This window comes from Lampris incognitus, chromosome 15 (genome assembly GCF_029633865.1).
Source record: "Lampris incognitus isolate fLamInc1 chromosome 15, fLamInc1.hap2, whole genome shotgun sequence".
NCBI classification, from domain to species: Eukaryota; Metazoa; Chordata; class Actinopteri; order Lampriformes; family Lampridae; genus Lampris; species Lampris incognitus.
The window spans coordinates 8,037,251-8,058,841 of record NC_079225.1 but is presented as its reverse complement, the minus strand read 5'-3'; the positions used below and the strand labels follow the sequence as shown (position 1 = coordinate 8,058,841).

Below are 21,591 nucleotides of genomic sequence, written 5' to 3'. Positions count from 1 at the left end.
CAATTTATGTCTTTCCATCTCTTTTTTTATTGCCTCAGTAGCTCTTCTTGTGACTTCTGTTGCATTAATTTTATGAGTAACAGACGCCCCAATTCCGTTTTTCGTGGTCGGAGTTAAAATGTTTTAATATCTTATCACTTCATTGAGTAGTGTTTCTATTTAGACATCAGTTTATTTTGGTTTTCTTTTCTTCCCTAAACTTGAGGCCCATTCAGCTGCATCTTCTAAACTCTTCTTCACATGCAAAATGCGATTAGAAGGCATCCCCATGTGGATTAGCTGCAACCACAGTAAATTAGACATTAATTTCATGCGGACTGTGAGTGCACCAGGACACAGTCCTCAGGCCGTTGTTAGCACTGCAGGGTTCATGTAAGTACACCTGGCCCTGGATGGAGGGAGGGATGACATGTCTGTTACTGTTTCTGGTGCTGGCAATAGAACAACAAACTTTAAATTCCACATAAAGAAAGAGAGAATGGTCATGTCGTCTGTGTCTCGTGGTTAACGTTTGTTCTAAACGTCACTGGTTTTCTCTGGAGAGAGGCTCTTCAGCTGAACTGTTTTCTTCATCTGCCGGAGGATGGGAGGCACCTGGGAGGTGGGGGATCTTTATGCACCTGCTCTACTATGCCAAGACAGTCAAAGATAATGAGAGGTTCACTCTGTGTCCCTCCCCAACAGAGGAACAGAATCCATATAAGGAGGTGTACTCAGAAATGTGGGCGGAGCCTGAAGCTGCATACACACCTCCTCCTGCAAAGAAGCCCCGCAAAAACTCGGCAGATAAAGCCAAGATCCGAGAGCTGATCGATGAAGGCACCAGAGGTACACACACTAGCTAACATGGTGTCGGTTACCGGCATAATTCTCCATACCTCCAATGTCCTTCCTGTTGTTGAGTGGCGACACTGTCTGTCTACTGAAAAAATGTGATCTATATTCTGGAATGAATTACTTTGCAGTTTGTGCAGTTTTACTATGTAGTGTAGATATGTCATTGAGGTTACATGAAAACTGTATCGTGTAGGGGTGTGATGAAGCACCAAGTCGAACCAGTTCACCGGGTTTAATGGATAATATACAGCTACGCTGGTTAAGACAGTGAATATCAGGCAAAAGTTGGTAGCAACTCATGGAAAAATGGGTGCAGGGTTCAGTACATCAGTAAGGCCAGCTATGACATGTGCATCTTTTATTCTATTTAGCACTTAATCATTGCCATTGCTTGTCCTCTCCTATTGTTTGTTTATCTTTTGTTTTCCCCAAAATGGTCTCCCTCAGTATGCACGTCTCTAAGCCTGTCAAAGGCTAACACATCACGTGACCCTCCACCCCTCACTTCAGTCAAACCAACTTTCAGTCCTCCTTTCCGCTATCTGACGGACAGTGTGGAGATGTGCAGTGCCCCACCAAACACCTAGCTCATAAGTGTGGAATAACTCTCGGTTATATGACTTGCACTGATTTTGATGTTTTACTGCCAGCAAATGAGATTCTAAATAGGATAGTAATACTATCTATGGTGGCGTGGGGTGCCGACCAGCTGCCCTGAGTTATACTATTCAACTCAGGACACATAAAATATGTGTGCCTCAGGTTGAGTCATCATTGTGTGTCAGTAGGGGGAGTACCTGGTGGTCTCCATCTCCTCTCCAGGTATGGATGGCCGTTGGTTCACTGAGGAACTCATCCGCCCTTTGACAGTTTTTGTTTTTAGTCCTGCTGGGTGTCCACACACCCTCCTCACAACAACCTAAGGGTTGAAGTGGGGGTGCCGGTTTAGTCGCCCCCAGTTTAACGTCGTACCCAGAACCAGGACTTATTACATATGGAAGTGCACTACCCAGCGTTCTAGTGAAAAAGCAATAATTTACGATCCTGTGCCATGCTGATTCGGTGCTTGGAAGATTCGAAAAATTCTGGAACATGTTGTCAGACTGAGAGTCCATAACGAGGTCCTTGAAAACATGTGTTGTGATTTGTGAAAAAACTGTTGAGCAAAATGATAAGACCTACCCTTTAATGTGTTCTTTTCAGAGAGACTCATCTGTGAGATAAAGAAAAAGACCAGGAACATAGAAGGTAAAGACCGTAGAAACACACTGCACATCACAGGCGAGGAGCACGACTGTGTGGTCGCTCCAAATGATGTTTTGTACAGGGGAGGTCTTGAACCCCCACCCCTCACCCTGCATAATGGAGAATACAGAAGACGTTTTGAGACTGTAATCCTTAGTCCAGGGTGAGCTGAACCACTGGGTGAACCTTTTCTCAAAGCTAATTTGGCCCCTTTTCACACAGAACCAGTAAGACCCAGGTTGAGTCCAAGAATTACACTCTACCATGTCTGCACAATCAGGGCTACAAAGATGTCACAGTAGAATCACTTCAACATGGGTTGTGTTAGATCCCCCCCACCCTCGTGTTGTCCACACATTGTGTACACTGCCCTTGTCTTAAGGGTCATTTATGACCCGCCTTCATTAAACCTCTAAATCAAAGCAACTTAATTTGATTTGAAACCCCAAATCTATTCTGCAGGAAGAAACAAGCTGTCATTCATCACAAACTGTGTGACTATCTGGGTTTTCCATTTTCAGGGTGCAGAAAGACTGCATTTAATCAGTGGACACCACTCGTGTTATAGGGTCACATGACCCACACATGTCTTAGGGTCATGTGTGACCCTAAGACAATCTTAGTACCCAAGTAGCGTATAGCTCATGGAAATACGAACACAAACCATGTTTCACTGTTTCTAATGTTGGGGGTCACTGTATGAAAAATCCTCATGTTTCTAACGTTGCAGTCACTGTAGGAAAAGTCATCACATATTTCTAATGTTGATGTCACTGTAGGACAAGTCATCACATGTTTCGAATGTTGGGGTGACTGTAGGAAAAGTCACCAGATGTTTCTAATTTTGGGGTGACTAGGAAAAGTCCTCACATGTTTCTAATGTTGGGGTCACTGTAGGAAAAGTCCTCATGTTTGTAATGTTGGGGTCACTGTAGGAAAAGTCCTCACATGTTTCTAATGTTGGGGTCACTAGGAAAAGTCATCAAATTTCTAATGCTGTGTAGGAAAATGTAGGAAAAGTCCTCACATGTTTCTAATGGTGGGATGACTAGGAAAAGTCTTCACATGTTTCTAATGTTGGGGTGACTGTAGGAAAATTCATCACATGTTTCTAATGTTGGGGTGACTGTAGGAAAAGTCATCACATGTTTCTAATGTTGGGGTGACTGTAGGAAAAGTCCTCACATGTTTCTAATTCTGGGGTCACTTTAGGAAAAGTCCTCACATGTTTCTAATGTTGGGGTTACCAGGAAAAGTAATCACATCTGTAATTTTGGAGTGACTGTAGGACAAGTCATCGCATTTCTAATGTTAGGGTCAGTGTAGGAAAAGTCATCACATGATTCTTAAGTTGGGGGTCACTGTAGGACAAGTCATCACATGTTTCTTATGTTGGGGTGACTGTAGGAAAAGTCATCAGATGTTTCTAATTTTGGGGTGACTAGGAAAAGTCATCATATGTTTCTAATGTTGGGGTCACTTTAGGAAAAGTCCTCATGTTTCTAATGTGGGGGTCACTGTAGGAAAAGTCCTCATGTTTGTAATGTTGGGGTCACTGTAGGAAAAGTCCTCACATGTTTCTAATGTTGGGGTCACTAGGAAAAGTCATCAAATTTCTAATGCTGTGTAGGAAAATGTAGGAAAAGTCCTCACATGTTTCTAATGGTGGGATGACTGTAGGAAAAGTCATCACATGTTTCTAATGTTGGGGTGACTGTAGGAAAAGTCCTCACATGTTTCTAATGTTGGAGTCACGGTAGGAAAAGTCATCATATGTTTCTAATGTTGGGGTCACTTTAGGAAAAGTCCTCACATGTTTCTAATGTTGGGGTCACTGTAGGAAAAGTCCTCATGTTTGTAATGTTGGGGTCACTGTAGGAAAAGTCCTCACATGTTTCTAATGGTGGGATGACTAGGAAAAGTCTTCACATGTTTCTAATGTTGGGGTGACTGTAGGAAAAGTCATCACATGTTTCTAATGTTGGGGTGACTGTAGGAAAAGTCATCACATGTTTCTAATGTTGGGGTGACTGTAGGAAAAGTCCTCACATGTTTCTAATGTTGGAGTCACGGTAGGAAAAGTCCTCACATGTTTCTAATGTTGGGGTTACCAGGAAAAGTCATCACATTTGTAATGTTGGGGTCACTGTAGGAAAAGTCCTCAGGTTTCTAATGTTGGGCTTACTGTAGGAAAGGTTTTCACATATTTCTAACGTTGGGATCACTGTAGGACAAGTAATCACATGTTTCTAATGTTGGGCTCACTGTAGGAAAAGTCCTCACGTTTCTAATGTTGGGGTCACTGTTGTCACAGCCTCTCACCCTTTACATCAAAGCGATCGCCCCTGACACCTGCTGACCCCCCCCCCCGTCACAGTCATCACATGTTTCTAATGTTGGGGTGACTGTAGGAAAAGTCATCAGATGTTTTTAATTTTGGGGTCACTGTAGGAAAAGTCCTCATGTTTCTAATGTTGGGGTCAGTGTAGGAAGAGTCATCACATTTTTCTAATGGTGGGTTCACTGTAGAAAAAGTTATCACATGTTTCCAATCACATTTCAGGTTGAAAAAAGATCACGTAGAGTCTTTTCTCTGCTGTTCAACACTGTTGTGGGTCATTTTGATACGGAAGACAACAGAAGGGATGAGCCCCAGTTAGTGTTACAACACTTTGAATGCTTTTACGTCCTTTTTATTCTTCATTCTCTTAACACTAATCCCAGAGGACCGACAATGAGTGCAACAGCAGAACACTTGAATTTCGTGTCCAACACTACAATTGAACAATTGCTGAGTGTGAAAAGAAGTAGTGTGACCTGCTTGTTGTGTCTTTCTGTGCACAGATATCTGCATATCCTGTGGCAGTCTCAATGTCTCCCTGGAGCATCCTCTCTTCGTGGGAGCCATGTGTCAGGGCTGTAAAGTAAGCTGCTCTGTATCTTAAAGCTGAATCAGCATTTGTATGCTGTGTGGACCTGGATGAGTTGCCATGTTGGCAAACTAGTATGCTGCTCATTCAGCCATGCTTGGTCATTCACCAAGACACGAGAACTCAACTAAAACACACCTAAAAGGGCGTCTGGGTGGTGTAGTGTTCCATTCCGTTGCCTACCAACACGGGGCTCGCCGGTTCGAATCCCCATGTTACCTCCGGCTTGGTCGGGCGTCCCTACACCGTGTCTGCAGGTGGGAAGCCAGATGTGGGTCTGTGTCCTGGTTGCTGCACTAGCGCCTCCTCTGGTCGGTTGGGGCGCCTGTTTGGGGAGGGGGGACTGGGGGGAATAGTGTGATTCTCACACGTGCTACGTCCCCCTGGAGAAACTCCTCACTGTCAGGTGAAAAGAAGCGGCTGGTGACTCCACATGTATGGGAGGAGACATGTGGTAGTCTGCAGCCCTCCCCGGATCAGCAGAGGGGGTGGAGCAGAGACCGGGACGGCTCGGAAGAGTGGGGTAATTGGCCGGATACAATTGGAGACAAAAGGGGGGGAAAAAGACAGGAGTACTCAACTTAAACAAACCTAAAAGCACTCTTTGTGTATACACACAAATACTCACATAAATACCCCCCCCCCATCCTGACTCTGTTTGTCTAACATTTTGCAGAACTGTTTTCTGGAGTGTGCTTACCAGTATGACGATGATGGCTACCAGTCCTACTGCACCATCTGCTGTGGGGGCCGGGAGGTGCTGATGTGTGGCAACAACAACTGTTGTAGGTCAGTACAGTATAACACACAATGGGACAGGGCAAGAACATTCTTGTAAATTTCTCCTAAACGTCTCTTAAATATGTTCTTATGAAAACAACACGAGACTTCAGCACCGTATACATCAAATCCTGCTGACTCCCCAAACCAGTTCAGACACTTCTGTTGAGTACTGAGGATTATTTGTTGGTAACTTGAAGGGTATGCCACTGAACCCTCCATCAGCAGACATAACGCCTCACGAGGCCAATGAACTCTCCGTCAGCAGACATAACGCCTCACGAAACCACTGAACCCTCCGTCAGCAGACGTAACGCCTCACGAAACCACTGAACCCTCCGTCAGCAGACATAACGCCTCACAAGGCCACTGAACCCTCCATCGGCAGACATAACGCCTCACGAAACCAATGAACTCTCCGTCAGCAGACATAACGCCTCACGAAACCACTGAACCCTCCGTCAGCAGACGTAACGCCTCACAAGGCCACTGAACCCTCCGTCAGCAGACATAATGCCTCACTAGGCCACTGAACCCTCCATCAGCAGACATAATGCCTCACTAGGCCACTGAACCCTCCGTCAGCAGACATAATGCCTCACTAGGCCACTGAACCCTCCATCAGCAGACATAACGCCTCACTAGGCCACTGAACCCTCCATCAGCAGACATAACATCTCACGAAGGCCGTACAAGGACGGGTAATTTTGAGTTCCATGTGCGGCTGTCAGAACTTCTGTTGGAGTATTAGTAAAGTGTACCTCTACCGGTGGTGTAAGACCCCAGTGTGCTGGACTTGTGTCTGTGTTAGGTATGTGTGCTTTACGCTTATCGCTCCTGTTACCATCTGCACAAATAACTGATAGATGTACAAAGGATTTTCTAAATCCAAAAGACCAAAATGAAACATTACTTAGCAACAGTAAGACAGTTGGTCATCGCGTCTTTGTGCCGTCAAATTCTGACATTCAGAAGCAAGGAGGAGAATGCCGCTTCCTTTGTCATGGTACAGCTTACAACGAAATCCACTCTGCATGTCAGCAATCAGGAAGTATTTATTGTCATTTCTTACATGGACTTGCATACACAAAGAAACTAAATGGCGTTCCTCCCAGCCCACAGCAGTGCAACACAAAAAAACATCCAAAATTTCCCAAACATGACATCAACAAAAACATACAAAAACAGAGAAAAAAGGAAAAACACAAACAGTTGACAACCCAGTCCACTCAGTGCAACACAGTCCACTCAGTGCAACACAGTCCACTCAGTGCAACCCAGTCCACTCAGTGCAACACAGTCCACTCAGTGCAACCCAGTCCACTCAGTGCAACACAGTCCACTCAGTGCAACCCAGTCCACTCAGTGCAACACAGTCCACTCAGTGCAACCCAGTCCACTCAGTGCAACACAGTCCACTCAGTGCAACCCAGTCCACTCAGTGCAACACAGTCCACAAAAAAAAAATCACTGTCCAGAGAACGAACTCAATCCAGGATGACTGTCAGAACGGCCGGTCTGCATGGGCGAGTAGTTAGCTTAGCCTGCCCCGCTTCCACGTCCTACCAGACCTCCCTCAGTGTTTCCTGAAGCGAAGTTACACCACTAAACATGCAGAGGAGGAGGATCTAAACATGCAGAGGAGGAGGATCTAAACACTAAACATGCAGAGGAGTAAGATGTAAACACTAAACATGCAGAGGAGGAGGATGTAAAAACTTAACACGGAGAGGAGGAGGATCTAAAAACTTAACATGCAGAGTAGGACCTAAACATGCAGAGGGGGAGGATGTAAACACTAAACATTCAGAGGAGGAGGATCTAAACACTAAACATGCACAGAAGGAGGATCTAAACACTTAACATGCAGAGGAGGAGGATCTAAACATTAAACATGCACAGAAGGAGGATCTAAACACTTAACATGCAGAGGCCGAGGATCTAAACACTAAACATGCAGAGGAGGATGATCTAAACACTTAACATGCAGAGGAGGAGGATCTAAACACTTAACATGCAGAGGAGGAGGATCTAAACATGCAGTGGAGGAGGATCTAAACACTAATCATGCAGAGGAGGAGCATCTAAAAACGTAAAATGCAGAGGAGTAGGACCTAAACATTCAGAGGAGGAGGATCTAAACACTAAACATGCAGAGGAGTAGGATCTAAACATGCAGAGGAGGAGGATCTAAAAACTTAACATTCAGAGGAGGAGGATCTAAACACTAAACATGCAGAGGAGGAGGATCTAAACACTTAACATGCAGAGGAGGAGGATCTAAACACTTAACATGCAGAGGAGTAGGATCTAAACACTAAACATGCAGAGGAGTAGGATCTAAACATGCAGAGGAGTAGGATCTAAACACTAAACATGCAGAGGAGGAGGATTTAAACACTTAACATGGAGAGGAGTAGGATGTAAACACTAAACATGTAGAGGAGGAAGATCTAACCACTTAACATGCAGAGGAGGAGGAGGATCTAAACACTAAACGGGCAGAGGATGAGCTAAACACTTAACATGCAGAGGAGGAGGATCTAAAATTTAACATGCAGAGGAGGAGAATCTAAACACTTAACATGCAGAGGAGTAGGATGTAAACACTAAACATGCAGAGGAGGATCCAAAGGAGTTGAATCAAGTGCAACTGGACTTGGTATATATCCGTGAAGACGTTTCGCCTCTCATCTAAGAGGCTGCCTCAGTTCGTGCCTTTCTGACTAGATCAAGCTAGTCTGACTGGCTGCTGATGAGACTCAGAATTTATCCTCCAGGAGTCGTTGTCAGAGCTATTGATATGCGTGGCTCTCCTGTGCGCCGCTGTCCAGCCGCGCCCATTGCCATTGGAGCTATTGATTGATCCTCAACACAACAGACTACCACGCCACGATCACATCATTACTCAGCGACACCGACACCTATGAACCTCTGAGACGCGATCCTACTAGTGGTTACAAGAGGAGAATAATAGAGTACCTACAGAAACTACAGAAAGGAGGAACCATTGATCGGATACAATACCACCGTCTCTACCCACAAGACAACATTCCATGCATATATGGACTCCCTAAGATCCATGAAGATGGAACCCCCCTCAGGCCCATCGTCAGCAGCATAAACTCGGTCACATACAACATCGCCAAACATATAGCCAACATCTTGACCCCTTTAGTGGGCGAAACACCTCACCATATCCAAAACTCCATTGACTTCATGGACAAGGTCCAAGGTGTAAAACTGGAACCGGATGAAACCATGGTATCCTACGACGTGACCTTGTTATTCACCTGCATCCCAACCATGGAGGCTTTAGAAACTGTGAGGCAACGTTTGCTACGGGACGACACCCTCCACGATAGGACCAACCTCAGCCCAAATGAGATTTGCCAACTGCTGGACCTTTGCCTGAACACTACATATTTCCAATTCAGGGGCCAGTTTTACAGACATAAACACGGCTGTGCGATGGGCTCACCAGTATCTCCCATTGTGGCCAACTTATATATGGAAGAGGTAGAACACAGGGCCCTGAACTCTTTCAGAGGAACACCTCCGAGGCACTGGTTCAGATATGTGGATGACACATGGGTCAAAATCCAAACACAAGAGGTGCAAACGTTTACCAAACATATCAACTCAGTGGACAAGAACATTAAGTTCACAAGGGAAGACGTAAAGAACAACAGTTTGCCCTTCTTGGACTGTGACGTCCACATTGGAAAAGACAGGAGCCTCCACATTGGGGTTTACAGGAAACCTACACACACAGACCAATATCTACTTTTCGACTCACACCACCCTCTGGAACACAAACTGAGCGTCATCAGAACTTTGCAACACAGAGCTGACAATGTGCCCAGCAGCACTCAGGCCCAACGAGAAGAACACAAACACCTGAGGGGAGCTTTAAAAACCTGTGGCTACCCCAGCTGGACCTTTGTGAAAACTGCAACACGTTCCAGAAAGACCAACCGGGTGAGCGATGAGGAGAAGAGGAATAACATAGTCATCCCGTATGTTTCTGGGGTCTCCGAGAGACTCAGGAGAATTTTCAACAAACACCGCATCCCGGGAAACTTCAAACCCAGCAACACACTCCAACAAAGACTGGTTCATCCCAAAGACCGTGTACCACACACACCCGGAAAAGCAATCTGGTGTGTGCTGTACAATGCAATGAGGATTGCACTGACCTATACATAGGAGAAACCAAACAACCACTACACAAACAGATGGCCCAACACAGAAGGCCAAACTCCTCAGGACAAGACTCAGCAGTCTATCTACACCTAAAGGAGAAGACACACTCCTTCGAGGACAGCAACGTACACATTTTGGACAGAGAAGATAGATGGTTTGAAAGAGGGGTGAAGGAAGCATCTATGAGAAACTGGAAAAACCATCCCTCAACAGAGGAGGAGTCTGCGACACCACCTATCTCCCACTTACAATGCCGTCCTTTCATCTCTACCCAGGAGACTCAAGAAGCCTAGCCTCCAAGAACAACAGTCGGTCACTAACTGCTCCAACAACTCTCATGACCACTGAATAATGAAGTCGAAATTAACACCCCCAACAACCGTCGCTGCTAAACAAATGCATATCAATAGCTCCAATTGCGATGGTCGCGCCTGGACATCGGACCACAGGAGAGCCAAGCATATCAATAGCTCAGATAACGACGGGCGCAGCCAAACATCGGTACACAAAAGAGCCACGCACATCTATGGCTCTGTTAACGACGGGCGTTGGTAAACTTCGGGACACAAAGAGCCATGGACATCTATAGCTCTGACAATGACTCCAAAGAAGAAACATTTCTGAGTCTCATCACCAGCCAGTCAGACTAGCTTGGTCTAGTCAGAAAGGCACAAACTGAGGAAGCCTCTTGGATGAGAGGCGAAACGTCTTCACGGATATATACCAAGTCCAGTTGCACTTGATTCAACTCCTTTGGATAACCATGACCTGGATGAATGAGAACATTCACAGACATGCAGAGGAGGAGGATGTAAACACTAAACATGCAGAGGAAGAGGAGCTAAACACTAAACACGCAGCGGAGGAGGATCTAAACATGCAGAGGAGGATGAGCTAAACACTTAACATGCAGAGGAGGAGGATCACACACTAAACATGCAGAGGAGGAGGATCTAAACACTTAACATGCAGAGGAGGAGAATCTAAATACTAAACATTCAGAGGAGGAGGATCTAAACACTAAACATGCAGAGGAGGATGAGCTAAACCCTTAACATGCAGAGGAGGATGAGCTAAACACTTAACATGCAGAGGAGGATTAGCTAAACGCATAACATGCAGAGGAGGAGGATCTAAACGCTTAACAGAAGGATCTTCATTCAGAAACGTCAGTCTCAACCAAAACACAATGGGAGAACGGATCAGCGAGTTGTCAGGTGACATTTACAGACATTTGTGCACTAAAGCAGACGATTTCACGCACTATTGTGTGGCACTTAATGAACGCTCAGATGGAAATGACAGTGCTCGGCTCGCTGTATTTGTCAGGGGTATCAATTCCAATACGGTGAAAGACTACAGCCAACGATATATTTCAGGTGCTGTGCAATGCAGTTGAGGGTGCTGGTCTACCCTGGAATACATTGGTCGGAGTCACCACTGATAGTGCCCCGTCAATGATGGGAAGAAAAAATAGGCTTGTAGCACCGAGTCAAAGAAAACTGGAGGAAGAGACTGTCGATCCTGCTACGGCACAGCATCATTCACCAGCTGGCACTCTGCAGCAGATGCTTGACATTTGGCAGTGTTGTGACTGTTGTGGTGAAATGCATGAATCGCATCAGATTAAGAGATCTACAACACCGTCAGTTCTGTGCGTTTCTGGAGGAAATAGATGCAACATATGGAGATGGGTTGTACTTCACAGAAGTGCGCTGGTTTATTATTTATTTATTGTTTATCACTTTTCAGTTTTAAGACTCACAGCACCACTTTCCAGTTATAGACAGACCCCTGTTCCTGTGACGTGGACAGTGTTCCAAGCACACCTCAAATGCAGCTCATAGACCTGCAGTGCAACACTGAGCTCAAGGCAAAGTTCAGAGAGGCACAAGGAAAGCATGAGATGCTTGGACAGTTTCTCGGAGAGCTTCCCAAAACATTCCTATGGTTGTCCAAACTGTTCAGGCAGGTCATGCGTCTTTTCGGCAGCAGTTGCGTGTGTCAGGAACTGTTCTCAACTATGAACTTTAATAAATCAAAGCATAGGTCCAGACTGACCAGTGAACATCTCCAGGATGTCCTCAGGGTGTCCACTGCCCAGTCCCTGTGTCAGCAGAAGAAGTGCCAGGTTTCTGTTAAGAAGTAGGCTAAATATGTAGGCCTAGGCCAGGCTGCACTATGTACATACTTACCAATAACTTGAAAACTGAAGATAATATAAAAAACGATGTGAAGGTTATATAGTCCAACAGTTTTTGTTTTTTCTTCATGCCTATTGCACGGTCCTCCTCCATAAGACCACCTGTCAATTGGCCCTCAGGTAATTTGAGTTTGAGACTCCTGTTCTAGACCATCTTCGTGGGTTTGCTGCCATCTACAGGTTAAAACCACGTAAGGGTTAAAAACATGGCAGGCTGGTCTCGGTACTCTGCGGTGCTAGCATAGCAGCACAAACACAACTGCACATAATAAGCAAGGCAAGACGACTTTATTCATATAGCACATGTTATACACAAGGCAGATGCAATGTGCTTGCTTCACATAAAAAAATAAAAATAGGGGCGTCCGGGGAGCGTACCGGTCCGTTGCCTACCAACACAGGGATCGCCGGTTCGAATCCCCGTGTTGCCTCCGGCTTGGTCGGGCGTCCCTCCAGACACAATTGGCCGTGTCTGCGGGTGGGAAGCTCGATGTGGGTATGTGTCCTGGTCGCTGCACTAGCGCCTCCTCTGGTTGGTCAGGGCGCCTGTTCAGGGGGGAGAGGGAACTGGGGGGAAGAGCGTGATCCTCCCACGCGCTACGTCCCCCTGGTGAAACTCCTCTCTGTCAGGTGAAAAGAAGCGGCTGGTGACTCCACATATATGGGAGGAGACATGTGGTAGTCTGCAGCCCTCCCCGGATCGGCAGAGGGGCTGGAGCAGAGACCGGGACGGCTCGGAAGAGTGGGGTAATTGATCGGATGCAATTGGGGAGAAAATAAATAAAATAAAAAATATGCAATAAAAAGGATTTAGTAGAGCGGCATGGTGGCCCAGTGGTCAGCACTGTTGCCTCACAGCAAGAAGGTCCAGGGTTCGAACCCCAGGCCGTCCCAGGTCCTTACTATGTGGAGTTGGCATGTTCTCCCCGTGTCTGTGCGTGTCCTCCCACCATCAAATAGACATTCATGTTAGGGTTGATACTCCTGCCTGTGCCCCTGAGCAAGGCAATGGAAAGAAGTGGAGGTGGTCCCCGGGTGCGGCAGCTGCCCGCTGCTGCTATACAACAGGATGGTTACATGCAGAGAGTGAATTTCATGGTGTGTGTGTGTACAAATGAGAAATAAAGTGTATTAAAAAGTAGAATCTGTTTGTTTAGGTTCCAGCTAGGGATGCACCGATACCACTTTGTTTTTCAGACCAAGTATAAGTACTTACATTTGGGTACTTTCCAATACCGAGTACCGATATGAGTACTTGCTAATATCATTGCAGTTCTGACAATGACTTTGAGAGTTTCATCAGATGTTCCTCACTTCTGACTAACAAGTTAAATACAAAACATGAAGCTGTTGCTGACAGTTTAACGTTCATCTTTGTGTCTCCTGAAGAAACACGGCACTGCCACACTTCAGTGGGACCTGGATTCAGTACAGCTGCAGCAGGACTGAAATGACGCGTTACCGTTAGTGCCAGGCACGCACGCAGCGTGTCACGTGGGCGGGGCAGACCGGGTTTTGTACCTGCTCCACCAACTGCGTCTGTGTTGCGTGTAGTCGCGTGCCAGCCGTGTTGTCTGCTTCACTGCGTGCATGTTGAGGTAGGAAAAGGGAGAATGCAGCTGCAGGTGCAGCTTTGGAAGCGTAGGCTAAATTAACTGGTACTGAATTAACTCGGAACTCCTCGTGCGTCCGTTTTGGGAACCTCAGAACTGCATCTCTGCTCTTCGCAGATGATGTGGTTTTGTTGGCTTCATCAGAACGCGACCTCCAGCGCACTGGGGCGGTTTGCAGCTGAGTGTGAAATGGCCGGGATGAGAGTCAGCACCTCCCAAATCTGAGGCCATGGTTCTCTGCCGCAAAATAGTGGCTTGCTCCCTCCGGGTTGGGGATGGGTTGTTGCCTCAAGTGAAGGAGTTCAAGTATCTCGGGGTCTTGTTCACGAGTGAGGGTAGGATGGAGCGGGAGATTGACAGGCGGGTTGGTGCGGCATCAGCAGTAATGTGGATGCTGTACCGGACCGTTGTGGTGAAGAGGGAGCTGAGCCGGGAGGCAAAGCTCTCAATGTACCAGTCAGTCTTCATCCCAACCCTCACCTATGGTCATGAGCTTTGGGTAGTGACCGAAAGGGTGAGATCGCAGATACAAGCGGCTGAAATGAGTTTCCTCCGTAGGGGGTCTGGGCTCAGCCTTAGAGATAGGGTGAGGAGCTCGGACATCCGGAGGGAGCTCGGAGTAAAGCCGCTGCTCCTTTGTGTCAAAAAGAGCCAGTTGAGGTGATTCGGGCATCTGATTAGGATGCCTCCTGGGCGCCTTCCTTTGGAGGTTTTCCAGGCACGGCCAACTGGAAGAAGGAGACCCCGGGGTGGACCCAGAACTCGCTGGAGGGACTACATGTCCAATCTGGCCTGGGAACGCCTTGGGATCCCCCAGGAGGAGCTGGAGGGCGTTGCTGGGGAGAGGGAGGTCTGGAGTGCCCTACTTAGCTTGCTGCCACCGCGACCCGACCTCGGAGAAGCGGCTGGAGATGAGATGAATTAACTAGGTGGTTTTATACAGGATCATGGATACACATTGATTTGATTGATTTGATTTTAATGCGCATTAAAACAAAACACAAGGTTGTGTTGCTGCGTTGCGTTGCCTCTGGTACAACAAGGTGTTTATTTGAAGCAGTTTGACACAGTTCTGTGTCGTCTTTACCCGTTGAAGCAGACGTGAAGCAGAAAACAGGACCTGCACACAACCCGACGTATCGCGGTCACAGTGCGGCGGGTAAAAAACCCGCTCCGCCCCTCTTACGTCACACACCGCCTCCGTGCCTGGCGGCCTGCGCTCATCCAGGTCACACGCACGTGTGACTTCGTCGTTTCTCGCTCTGTTTGGACAAGCGACACGTGGTGGTCGCGTGCTTCTTGGCCGTCGCTCCGCGTCACCTGTCTGGCTCCGTTTCCTCTTCCCGTGCGAATGGCGAGAAAAGGCACCGCCCACTTTTCACCGTTTCAGCAGGAATTGTCTCGTCGGGTATTGGTGCGGTTGTATTGGAGTAGTTTTAGGAGTACTAGTACATGAGGACAGTATCGGACCGATACCCAGTACTGGTATCGGTATCGCTGCATCCCTAGCTCCAGCCTTCTGGAAAATGCTGCAGTCCAATGGCAAACTTGGCTTGTGTGTGCGTGTGCGTGTGCGTGTGTGCAGGTGTTTCTGCGTGGAGTGTGTGGACTTGTTGGTAGGGGCCGGCTCCGCGGCGACAGCCATCAAGGAAGACCCGTGGAACTGCTACATGTGCGGGCCCAGCAGCGCGTGCGGCCTGCTGCAGCGGCGGGACGACTGGCCCTGCCGCCTGCAGCACTTCTTCGCCAACAACCACGAGCAGGAGTTCGTAAGTGAAGACGGCGTGATGCAGAGCACGGCGGCCATCTTGGGCCGGACGGAAGACTGATCTGTGCTTGTTCTTATCTCTCCAAACATCCTCTGCATCCTTTCTCCCACCCCGCTCTCTCTCCCAACCCCCCCCCCCCGCTCTCTCTCTCTCTCTCTCTCTCTCTCTCTCTCTCTCTCTCTCTCTCTCTCTCTCTCTCTCTCTCAGGAGCCAGCCAAGTTGTATCCTCCAGTCGCGGCGGAGAAGAGGCAGCCAATAAGAGTCCTTTCTCTCTTTGATGGTATCGCCACAGGTGTGTATGTGTGTGTGTGTGTGTGTGTGTGTGTGTGTGTGTGTGTGTGTGTGTTTACACCTGGCATTAACATGCGTCTTGGGTGATCCGATCACAAGTGGACAGCTATAATAACTATGTCAGGTCACACCCGGGGCCGGCATGGTGGCACAGCAAGAAGGTCCTGGGTCGTCCTCTGTGGGGCGTTTGCATGTTGTCCCCGTGTCTGCGTGGGTTTCCTCCGGGGGCTCCGGTTTCCTCCCACAGTCCAAAGACATGTAGTCACGTGACTCGGCCGTACTAAATTGTCCCTCGGTGTGTGTGTGTGTGTGTGTGTGCGCAGCCCTGGTGGTCTGTCCAGGGTGTCTCCCCGCCTGCCGCCCAGTGACTGCTGGTTTGGGCTCCAGCATGCCTGACAGCGGGATAAGCGGTTGGATGGATGGATGGCGTTCACTCCAGGCATCAGAATGCGTCTCCAAGGGCATCTCGAGTGACCACTTGTGATGGGGTCACTGTGGTGGGGGTGTGGTCTGCCCTGGCCTCCACTCTATAGGGGAATAAACACGCGTCACTGTGGTGGGGTGTGTGGTCTGACCTCGCCTCCACCCTATAGGGAAATAAACACGTGTCACTGTGGAGGGGTGTGTGGTCTGACCTCGCCTCCAAGCGGAGAGAGGGGGCGTGGCTCGTGGGAGACCATACGTGATAGATGTCTCAGGTGCGTCGAACTAAATGTGTCCTTCACAGTGACGCTGGGTTGAAGCTGGAAGTGGAGCGGGAGACTAACAGGCGGGTTGGTGCAGCACCAGAAGGAATGCGGACGTTTTGGTGAAGAGGGAGCTGAGCCGGGAGGCAGAGCTCTCAGTTTACCAGTCAGCATTTCTTCCAGTCCTCACCTATGGTCTTGAGCTTTGGTAGTGACCGAAAGGGTGAGATTGTGGATACAAGTGGCTGAGATGAGGTTCCTCCGTAGGGTGTCTGGGATCAGCCTTAGAGATAGGGTGAGGAGCTCGGACATCCGGAGGGAGCTCGGAGTAGAGCCGCTGCTCCTTCACATCGAAAGGAGCCAGTTGAGGTAGTTCTGGCATCTGATTAGGATGCCTCCTAGGCGCCTTCCTTTGGAGGTTTACCAAGCACAGCCAACCTGGAGGAGACCCCGGGGTAGACCCAGAACTCGCTGGAGGGACTACATGTCCAATCTGGCCTGGGAACGCCTTGGGATCCCCCAGGAGGAACTGGAGGGCGTTGCTGTGGAGAGGGCGGTCTGGAGTGCCCTACTTGGCTTGCTGCCACCGCGACCCCACCCCGGAGAAGCGGCTGATGATTAATGAATGAATGAATGAATGAATGAATGACGCTGGGTCCTGGGCTGACTGACACACACGCGGAGTGAAACACGGGGTTGGAGGGAGGCGGAGGGAAGGGGGCCACACGCTCCGGAAGCGAATTTACGAATCCTACAATGGCCACGCCGAGACCCGCCCTACTCTGTCTGTGATTGGCTGGGTTGCATGCAACTCAACTGGACGCTGTGGCGCTCTACCGTAGCCTCGCCGTGAGCGTCCGAGGGCGTCACAGAAGCGCTTGTGCGCTGCTTCTACGCTGTATTCGGCTTTGCGGAGACGTTTCGTTTGGCTGCTGAAGACACGTGTCTGCTTCCATTCCATTGACCGGACGCAAGGAACCATTCATTTAGGTATATCTGGTCATGGAAGTTGCCCAATTATTTGTTCATTGCCTTGCTGCTGCTGTTTTAATAACTGTAAGGTTATGTAGCCGATAGGCTACCCTTTTGACCACATTCTTCATGAGTGATTTTATGTTTGTGTTTAGCCATTTAGCAGATGCTTTTGTCCAAAGCGACATACAAAATACAGCAATCTAAATTAACATCAAATTTAATCAAATTGTCATCTAAATTATTATGTGAATTATAAGAAAAAAGCTAAAAAATCCCAGGGAATAGGAACAGGTGCCAACACTGGTAACCCTCACTGATGTTGCAGGTGATAAAATCTATTGCGCAACAACCTCAGCACATATGACGAGCAGCACATTTAACTAGGTAAGCAGAGGTTGGACAGATGGGTCTTCAGGCTCCTATTGAAGGACTCTAAAGCAGTGGTTCTCTACCTTTTTGGGGTCCTGGACCCCCTGCGTATTTTTGATCTACCCTGAGGACCCCTCCACCTGATCTTGGGGGAGGGGGGTTGCAATTTGATAGAAACAGTAGAAACTGCATTTTAAATTGCATTATAGCATTTATTCACTCTTTGGGGCAAAAATAAGAGCGTTCAGTTGTAACTTTCAGATATATGTAACAAAACAGAATATGTATTCAGTAACTTTCAGATATATGTAACAACAGAATTCTTATGCAGTAACTTTTAACAATGCGAACGGGAGCGAGATCTCTTATTAAGATACAATAAATTACACTTGTGAAACAGATGTAATTAGAGAAAGAAGTCCTGTTAGCCTTTATAGTTTAGGTAGATAAAGGTCTCAGTCACATTTGAGTAAAATAATCCTATTTCTATGAATGTCATAGGATCTTTTTTTAAAGATATTTTATTTTCACGGACCCCTTGCAATTACACCACGGACCACTAGGGGTCCGCGGACCCCCGGTTGAGAAACACTGCTCTAGACGATCCAGATTTGCTAAGTGCCGCAATATGCCCAGTAAAAGTCAGTCCATCATCAGTCATGACACCCAGATTCCGTGCAGTTGTAGACCAAGGCAGGGAGAGGGAATCAGACTGGTGGAGGCCGAGCTGCTGGGAAGGAGCTGGCTTGCATACGATATGACGCAGCCTGGTCTCAAACGGAAAGCCAGCGTCCCGGGTAGTGTGGGCCAGAGCGGCGTCTGAGCGATCACGTGTAACGGCGGCACCAAAAGGTGTCCTTTACAAAGCATGCAGCCCGCTAAGCCCAGCAGCGACACCAGAGCAGTGAGCTACGGCGAAGCTACCGGCTAGGCTGCATGATGGAACTCCCTAGCCGAGTCAACAGCCTGCTTTATGCGCGGACATCGGAACCACGTGGTCCACTTGCCATATGGAGCCACACACGTTGGCTACACCTCCTTCAGGAGGAGCGCGTGTTTCTCTATACTAAGCGCGTCCTTCTTGAATAGCACGCCTGCTTATTTGTGGAAATGGGATAAGGAATGCATTATTATGGTGCCAAGGGAAACATCTGCTGGTGAAAATGGTTCGTCTTCGTCTCACCAAAGGAGTCCTGTCGACTGGACATCTCCTGTTTGTACCTCCTTTATCATCACATGACCAGCTTACCCCAGTGTCACGGGTACAAGTCTCTGGGGAGGCGTCCTCTTCCGCGGACCTCCTCCAAGCCACAGTCCATCACACACGTCTCACAAGCGCGGTAGTCGAATCAAACATAGGGGTGACGTGTTGCGACCGACCAATGAGAAATAGAGGCGGGACGTGTTGTGACGGACCAATGAGAAATAGAGGCGGGCGTGTCTTTTTGGGGTCTTGGCGTGGCCACAGTAGGATTCAAAATGCGCGCTCCGCGAGGAGAGCAAGCAAGCACGTTATTGAAGCCCGTGTCTGTCCGCCCGTGGCAGACACGTGTCACAACCACGTCGATACACAGGTGCAGACACGTGACGGGAGGAGTCGACGCAACATGCAAACAAAAACCAGTCCAGTGCTCCTTCATTAGTTTGACTTGCTCCTCTTCTGTAAACTACCAAGAATCACCCAGACCCACCCGCACCTCCTCTTTTATTAGTCTACCAAATTATGTCGTCATACAAACATGGAGGAGCTCTGAAAGAAACACAGTTAATCACCCCAGACCCACCTGCACCTCCTCTTTTATCATTCTACCAATTATGGCAAGGAGCTCTAAAAGAAACACAGTTAATTCCCCAGATCCACCTGCACCTCCTCTTTTATTATTCTACCAATTATGTCGAGGAGCTCTGAAAGAAACACAGTTAATCACCCAGATCCACCTGCATCTCCTCTTTTGTTATTCTACCAATTAAGGCGAGGAGCTCTGAAAGAAACACAGTTAATCACCCAGACCCACCCGCACCTCCTCTTTTATTATTCTACCAAATTATGTCGTCATACAAACATGGAGGAGCTCTGAAAGAAACAGTTACTCACCCAGACCCACCTTCACCTCCTCTTTTATCATTCTACCAATTATGGCAAGGAGCTCTAAAAGAAGCACAGTTAATCACTTAGACCCACCTGCACCTCCTCTTTTACTATTCTACCAAGTACGACGAGGAGCTCTGAAAGAAGCACAGTTAATCACAAGACCCACCTGCACCTCCTATTTTATTAGTCTGCCAATTATGGCGAGGAGCTCTGAAAGAAACACAGCTAATCACCCAGACCCACCTGCACCTCCTCTTTTATCATTCTACCAATTATGACGAGGAGCTCTGAAAGATACACAGCTAATCACCCAGACCCACCTGCACCTCCTCTTTTATCATTCTACCAATTAAGGCGAGGAGCTCTGAAAGAAACACAGCTAATCACCCAGACCCACCTGCACCTCCTCTTTTTATCATTCTACCAATTATGACGAGGAGCTCTGAAAGATACACAGCTAATCACCCAGACCCACCTGCACCTCCTCTTTTATCATTCTACCAATTAAGGCGAGGAGCTCTGAAAGAAACACAGTAAATCACCCAGACCCACCTGCAACTCCTCTTTTGTTATTCCACCAATTATGTCGAGGAGCTCTGAAAGAAACAGTTAATCACCCAGACCCACCCACACCTCCTCTTTTGTTATTCTACCAATTATGGCGAGGAGCTCTGAAAGAAACACAGTTAATCACCCAGACCCACCAGCACCTCCTCTTTTATTATTATACCAATTATGACAAGGAGCTCTGAAAGAAGCACAGTTAATCACTTAGACCCACCTGCACCTCTTTTATTATTCTACCAAATTATGTCGTCATACAAACATGGAGGAGCTCTGAAAGAAACACAGTTAATCACCCCAGACCCACCTGCACCTCCTCTTTTATCATTATATCAATTATGGCGAGGAGCTCTGAAAGAAGCACAGTTAATCACTTAGGCCCACCTGCACCTCCTTTTTTATTATTCTACCAAAGTATGTCGAGGTGCTCTGAAAGAAACACAGTTAATTCCCCAGACCCACCTGCACCTCCTCTTTTGTTATTCTACCAATTATGGCAATGAGCTCTGAAAGAAGCACAGTGAATCACCCAGACCCACCTGCACCTCCTCTCTTTTACTATCTACCAAATAATGTCGTCATACAAACATGGAGGAGCTCTGAAAGAAACACAGTAAATCACCCAAACCCACCTGCACCTCCTCTCTTTTACTATCTACCAAATTATGTCGTCATACAAACATGGAGGAGCTCTGAAAGAAACACAGTAAATCACCCAGACCCACCCGCACCTCCTCTCTTTTACTATCTACCAAATTATGTCGTCATACAAACATGGAGGAGCTCTAGAGAAACACAGTAAATCACCCAGACCCACCCGCACCTCCTCTCTTTTACTATCTACCAAATTATGTCGTCATACAAACATGGAGGAGCTCTAGAGAAACACAGTAAATCACCCAAACCCACCTGCACCTCCTCTCTTTTACTATCTACCAAATAATGTCGTCATACAAACATGGAGGAGCTCTGAAAGAAACACAGTAAATCACCCAAACCCACCTGCACCTCCTCTCTTTTACTTCCTCTGC

At 47.7% G+C, this 21,591-nt stretch overlaps 1 protein-coding gene across 1 annotated transcript in view; it reads left to right on the top strand.

The window, feature by feature from the left end:
• LOC130125486 (DNA (cytosine-5)-methyltransferase 3A-like) overlaps nucleotides 1-21,591 on the top strand; it is a 204,094-nt gene that overhangs the window by 131,571 nt on the left and 50,932 nt on the right. Inside the window, exons 11-16 of the mRNA XM_056295062.1 lie at nucleotides 685-828; nucleotides 2,041-2,085; nucleotides 4,927-5,006; nucleotides 5,689-5,801; nucleotides 15,400-15,583; nucleotides 15,791-15,875. Of these exons, the coding sequence (XP_056151037.1) occupies nucleotides 685-828; nucleotides 2,041-2,085; nucleotides 4,927-5,006; nucleotides 5,689-5,801; nucleotides 15,400-15,583; nucleotides 15,791-15,875 (651 nt within the window). The remainder of the gene's footprint in view (nucleotides 1-684; nucleotides 829-2,040; nucleotides 2,086-4,926; nucleotides 5,007-5,688; nucleotides 5,802-15,399; nucleotides 15,584-15,790; nucleotides 15,876-21,591) is intronic.